The 6,369-nt window shown below is 60.1% G+C and overlaps 1 protein-coding gene across 1 annotated transcript; it reads right to left on the reverse strand.

Annotated features, from left to right (window-relative positions):
- Positions 1–39: 39 nt before the first annotated feature.
- LOC103762294 (transmembrane protease serine 4) lies at positions 40–5,707 on the reverse strand. The gene is made up of 8 exons (XM_029962110.1): positions 5,597–5,707; positions 2,407–2,437; positions 2,216–2,329; positions 1,912–2,064; positions 1,700–1,829; positions 731–832; positions 573–613; positions 40–203 (listed from the first exon to the last, which is right to left on the reverse strand). Exons 1-8 carry the CDS (start codon positions 5,603–5,605, stop codon positions 40–42), a joined length of 744 nt encoding a protein of 247 aa, XP_029817970.1. The 5' UTR covers positions 5,606–5,707.
- Positions 5,708–6,369: the final 662 nt, after the last annotated feature.

The following is a 6,369-nucleotide window of genomic DNA, read 5'->3' on the forward strand; positions in this document are numbered from 1 at the left end:
AGCCCGGAGGAGCCGCCCCAGCCCCGGGGAGGTGCCGACTCACTTGAAGCAGTGCGCGGCCGTCAGGACCCAGCGGGGGTCGATGATGCTGCCCCCGCAGATGTGCTCCCTCCTGTACTGCAGACTGACCTGCCACGGCCACGCCTCGATGGCAGCCGGGCTCCCGCCCAGCACACGCGGCGTCCTGATGCTCTGCCCGCAGTCTGCGGGCGTGGGGGCAGAGGGACACGTTAGGAGGGACAGGACGAGGGTCTGGCACCTCCCAGGGAGGAGAGTGTGGCTGGGGTGCCTCACCCCCACAACGCTACCATTGCCCCTCGTCCCCAGGCTTGCTGGAAGGAGTCCAGCCATCCCTGCCTGCTCCAGCCCACCAGGAGGATTGGTTTAATCAAGGTAATTCATCAGCAAAAGTAACCCAGCCAAGCAAGCTAGGTAAGTCTCCCTCAGGTGTTTCATTTCTGGAGGGTTTGTACTGGCTTAACGAGGTTAGCAGTAATTAAATCCAACTTTCCTCGTGCAAACACCGCGGGGAGTGGGAAGGGAAAGGGCTGGAAGCAAGTCGTGGTACTTACTGGAACAAAAGAGTGAAACAATCAATCCAGACAGGCATTTCCTGGAAAAGGGAGGAAAAGGGCTGGATTGGCTGGAGGACAGGCTCAGGTTCTGCTGCCGGGCACCGCGGGCTCCCCCTCGGGGCTCAGCGGCCACTTCCCACACGGTGCCCGCTCACCTGCCCGGCTCCAGCACCCGGAGGCTCCCGTTGTCCAGCACGACCTCGCGGGGAGGGAGGGGCTGCCCTGCGCTCACCTCCACCCCCTGGAAAGCGGGAGTGCTGCAAGACACGGGGGGCACGGGTCAGCAAACTCAGCTGGGCGTGGGACACAGGGACTGGCAGGGGACAGGCACTGGTGCCTGAGCACCTCGGGAGCCTGGATCCCATGGAAAAAAGGGGTTCCTTGGGATAGGGACGTGGGGATGCCAAAGGGGGAAGTGCCACATCCCTGAAGGGCCAGTGGCAGGATGGGGGGGGAACTGTCCACTGGGCCCAGGGCCAAGGACAGGAGCAAGTGAAGGAAGGGAGAGTGCTCCTGCTATGCAGAGGGGTGGGCAGGTGGCCCTGGGGGACATTTGGGACCTGTGCTCAAAGCCTCAATCCTTGACTTCCTGGAAAACACATCTTGGGCTTAATCTGCACTCCTAGAGGAGCTCAGACACCAGAACACATCTTCTTCCTTGTGTACACCTAACTTGACTCAAATTCTCCCCTAATCCAGGGGTGATGCCAAGCAGTTTCCCCCAAATTTCAAGTTTAACCAGCTGTAAGTGATTGCTGTTAGCTCAGGGTGGGGCACAAGGGGGACACAGGTGGATGATATGGAGCTTCATGGCAGCTGTGAGGATCCAACCTGTGCTGCACCCACAGCCCCAGCCAAGAGCTGCTGTCCCAGGCCATAAAGGGGCCCTGTGCCCACCCCTCCCCAGGTGAGTGATGTTGGCAGGGCACACTGAGCACAGCACTCTGCTTCCAGGGGAGGCTACCAGGGCTCTGAGCCAGCTCCTGTGTGGTGAGGATGGACTGAAACCATTAGTGCAGAGCTCTGAGTGCTCTGTAGGTAGTCAGAGCCCCACTCCAAAAGAGCTTTTATGGGAGAGGCACAGATAAAGCAGTGGGGTGAGGCGTGGGGAAAGCAGCCTGTACCTGCTGTAGCCCATCTGCTCACAGGCTGCCTTGGCCAGCACCAGGTCGAAGTGGTCGTGGCAGACACAGGACCAGGCTCCAGTGTTCCTGTCGAGCACCTGCAGGATGGATCTGTCTTTGGAAACGCGGGCTGGAGGCAGACACAGAGTCAGCTTCTGGGTGGCTTTAGCAGGAGAGCACTCCAGAGTTCTCACAGGGTGTCCTGCACTCACCCCCCACTGGTGGCCCCTCAGGGACCCACTGGGGACAGTTGGCCTCGTCCTCGCCCTGCAGACAGTCCACCTGCCCGTCACACACCCGCTGCAGCGGCACCAGCTTCAGGGGCTGTTTGCAGAACAGGTAGTGGTGATCCAGGTAAACCTTGACTGGAGGGAAAGGGGGGCTCAGCACAGAGCTCTGGCTGCTGGGCAGGCTCAGGGCTGGCATGGGGGGGCCCAGCAAGGAGCCAGGTCCAGAGCCACGTTTGCTGAGCCGTGGCCACGTGAAAGGAGAGGGAGAGGACGCTGGGAGCTGTACCCAGGAACCCGATGGCCACCAGGCAGGCGAGGGTGAGCACCACGGCCAGGACGAGGATGCCGACCCGCTTGAAGGACTCCAGCGTCCTCGGGGATTTGTGTCTCGTGCTGGGACCTGCAACACAGAGGAGCGTGGCCCTGTGTGGGCAGGCTCAGCCTGGCAGCCCTCACCCCCAGCCCCACGGGAGTTACCTCTGCCATTCAGCCGCTCCGAGGCCGAGTCCTGCAAAGCAGAGGGAAAACCAGTCAGCGAGGGGAACCTGCAGCCAGAGAGCAGCTGCAGGGTCTGGAGCACCGTGGGGAGCTCACAGCTCACCAGCCACCCCAGGAAGGGCAGCAGGGATGAGCAGGGAAACTGCCCCAGCCTCCATCCAGCTTCAGAGCTGCTGGGGATGTGTCCTGGTGTGACACCTGGGGTCACCTGCTGTGTTGTTCCCTTGGACACCACCTGTGCAATTCCAGTAAGTGTCTGTTAATATTACTGTCATTAACATGTCAGAGGCTTAAAAAGTCATAGATGTTACAAAAGAGGCGCTTTCTGATGTGCCAAGAAACCCTGAGTCAAAATACCCACGCCTGCGGGGCTGTGGCACGCGGGCATGTCACGACGGGGGTTATATCGTCAGTAGGGTCAGGCAGCAGGAGGCACAGCCTGAGCTCTCCCCGAGAGGCTCCTGGAGCACCTGAGGAACCAGCCCCTAGGAGCCAGTGCTCCCAGGGTGGGGAGGGAGGGAGTGCAGGCTGTGCTGCTGCTAGGACACGCAGTAAACACAGCCCGGCAGCAGCCAGGGCTGGAGCCGTGATGAATCAGGCATTGATCCACTTGATCTCCTCACAATTACCCCCCTGTACCAACTTCTCATGGGAGAACTGCCCGGCTGCAGGAGGGCAGGTCCTGTGAGCTGCAGTGACCCTGTCCTCAGTGAGGGCTGGTGCTGGGCAAAGCCCAGAGCCCCTTTGGGGGGGTTCAGGTGGGCACCGTGTGTGCCTGTTGCCCTGTTTTGCAGCAGTGTTGGTGCCATGCTGTTGAGCAGCAGTGTGTGGAATGGTGTTCCTGCTCTGCTGAGACTGGTCCCTTCCATGCCCAGCCAGCCCCAGTGAGCTCTTGGCCTTTGCTGTTGCTTCTGGACTCTGCCACGACAGGTAAGAGAAGTTTTTTGCGTGGACAGAGGTAAGGAAGATTAAACCTGCTGTGATAAATCTGCAGATCCAGGAGGGTTTGGGATTTGGAAGCCTTTGGTCCCTGTGCCATCTCAGGGCTTGGAGGCTGGGACTTAGAAGAGCATTACAGTGGGACTGGGTGTGTGGGTGAGGGTCTGTCCTCCAGCCCAGGACAGCTTAGAGGAGAGGTGAGCCCTCCCTGCCTGGGTCACTGTAGCGGGGCATGTTCAGCCATGCACACCCCACCTGCCAGCAGGACTGTGCAGGTGAGTGCCAATCCATTATTGCTGGGCTCACCCACAGAGCCAGCTCGGGTTAATGTGCTGCTCCTTGGCTCGCTGCCCCTCTCTCAGCCAGGACATGTTGCCTCCCCATCATGTCCCTGCTCCGTGGCTTGGGTTGCCGGTTTTGGGAACAAGAAGTGCCTTTGCAGGCGAGGATCCTTCCTGGTGCTGTGGGCATGTGGCCGTGCCCCAGCATGCCAATGCCTGGCTCCTTTGAGGAAATGCCAGCGGCTTTTCTCCAAACAGCTGAGCTCAGCTGGCACCCGTGCCAGGTATGGGAAGGTTGTACCCGATTCCCCACCCCTGAATGGGCTCTGATCAGCTCCCGGGGGTGCAGAGCCTGGCTCCTGGTGGCAGGGAGCAGGAGAGCAGGGTGGGAAGGGGAATGTGCATCCTGCACCTTCCAGAGCCGCTTCTCTGCAGCCCCTGGTGCCCACAGGAGCCCTGGGGGTTCTGTGATGCTGCACATACACCCTGCAGTGCAGCCAGCCCAGGGCATGTGGGGCCAGTCCTTCCTCATGCTGACCTCCTGTGTCACTGTGGGCCTGGGCTGGGCATGACCTGGATAATGGCATCCTAACATGACCTGGATGATGGCATCCTAACGGTTCCCACTGGGAACAGCCCCGGGCCACGAGGGATCCTCCAGCCTGGGGGACACTGCAGTGGCAATGCTGCCCCTGCCAGTCCCCAAGCTGCCCATACTTGTCCCCATCACGTCATCCAGGCTCCTTTCCGAGGCACCTGTGCAGGTCTGGGACAGATGCAGGTGGGATAAGAGATTATTGATTTTTTATTTTTTTTTTTTTTGCATTTTCTTCAGTCCACAGACCTCCTCTGTTTCAAAGGGTTTCACACCTCGGAGCTGCCCAGAGCTGCCTCTCCACGACTCCTCTCAAACCCACACTACAGGCAAGAGCTGCACTGGTTAAATCCAAAGCAAGGCAAGAGCTGTGCCCACTCCTGCATGGAGTGGAGGCACGTGATTTCCTGGAGAACCCAAGGCTACCCTAACTAATTGAGCTCCCTTGCCATGTTCTCTCAAAGCACTTAATGCCACTATGGCCATTTTGTGCTGTGCAAATGCCAGCCCAGGAGCCGTGGAGTTCTGATGAACCTCCTCACCCACACCAGGTTGCAGGCTGTGCTGAGCTGTGCTTCTTCCCTCCCTCAGGAGCAGGTGGGCTGTTCCTTCACAAAACCAAGCTTCCCAGGGTGATTGGATTCCGAGGGTGACTCCTTGGCTGCGGGGATTTAACCCGTGGGTGTGTGGAGCTGTTGCTGCCGTGCAGGGGTGAGCTCCCCACCCTGGAGGGGATGATGTCCTGGTGTGTCGCTGGTGGAGGGGTTTGCGGTGCCCAGCGAGGTGGGTTGTACCTGTCTGCCCTCTTAGGGAAGCCTCTCCCTCCTAGGGAGGGACTGCATGCCAGGCTGGGTTTTGGTGGCCATGGCTTTGCTGGCAAAGGGCACTGCAGGCAGCGAGAGTGTCCCCGAACAGAGGGACCTGCAGTCCCACAGTGGGAGCTGCACTGCAGGACAGGGGGCCCTGGCTCTTACCCAGGTGGTGCCCAAGAACCAGAACCTTCTCGGGAGGGATGAGACTCCAGAAGGGCATGTTGCCCTTGTCATGCAGACTGCAAGACACACTGCCTTGCTTGTCTGCTTCCCGGGCTGGGAGAGGGCCGGGGCAAGCCAGAGAAACATGGGAGTGAGAGCTCAGGAAGGTACCCAGGCACCATATCTACCAGCCTCAGTGGGGTGTTGAGAGATGCAGGTAAAACCCTGCCCTGCCTGGATGCTGCCAGGGCTGGGGAGCTGCAGCTCTTTGAGTTTGGGCTGCCCCTTCACCAGCTCCTGGCAGTGCCAGGCTGGGAGTGTGGGGGGACAAGGGCTGTGCGGGGAGCCAGGGGCTGGGGGCAGAGCTGTCAGTGACTCACCATGTTCATCCAGCTCCAGTGTGGTCCTTCTGCCTGCAGAAATCCGGCCACCAGCAGAGAATCACAGAATATCCTCCAGTGCGGGGCACGGGCAGGCTGCGGGTGCCCCGATACCCAGAATCCGGGGCCGGCGATGCTCCCGCACCCCTGTGCCTGCTCTCTGTGCCCGCCCTGCGCTCACACTGGGGCAGGACCGCCCCAGCACTCCTTAAAACCCACAAGGGGAGTTGTGAAACAGGAATTCTGGTTTGTATTGTAATACAACACCGGTCTATCAGCAGCACCATCACCTGCTGTAATCTCCTGAGCATCTGCCACCGGGGGGTGACTCACCTGCAGGGCTGCTGTCACCAAATAGCTTATCAGAAGTGAACTGACTGATTTTTCCTGCTCCTCCTGATGATAAGGGCATCCACGGCCACCCCGCTCTTTGTCCGGCTCTTCCGCGTTGCGCGGGGTTGTTTTTACGCCGAGGTTTTGGTAGGTGGAGGAGGAAAGGAGGAGAGTTTATGCGCGAGGTTACCTGGCTCTCGGGTCACTCGGTCTGTGTGTCCCCGGGCAGCCCCAGGTCAGCTGCTCCTGGCAGTGCTGGGGGGGAGTTAAAGGTGAAGGAAGGGGGTGCCCGTGGAAGGTTGTCCTGAGGCTGCAAGGGGGAGACAACAGGGCATGCTCAGGGGTGGCCGTGCCCTCCTCTTGCAGCCCCCATCTCCTTGCAGAGCAGCTGGCCTGCTTGGGTGTATGTGTTGCATGAGCTGGGGCTGGCAGGGGTGTGT

The sequence above is a fragment of the Manacus vitellinus genome, unplaced genomic scaffold (genome assembly GCF_001715985.3).
Source record: "Manacus vitellinus isolate BGI_N305 unplaced genomic scaffold, ASM171598v3 scaffold_41_pilon, whole genome shotgun sequence".
Taxonomy (NCBI): Eukaryota; Metazoa; Chordata; class Aves; order Passeriformes; family Pipridae; genus Manacus; species Manacus vitellinus.

Excerpts from the sequence above, each read along its gene's own strand:
- LOC103762294 (XM_029962110.1), bottom strand. Across the intron at positions 2,065-2,215 it reads GGTGGCCATCGGGTTCCTGG|TCAAGGTTTACCTGGATCAC; the intron begins GTACAGCTCCCA and ends CTTTCCCTCCAG. Across the intron at positions 833-1,699 it reads GAGCAGATGGGCTACAGCAG|CACTCCCGCTTTCCAGGGGG; the intron begins GTACAGGCTGCT and ends CGTGTCTTGCAG.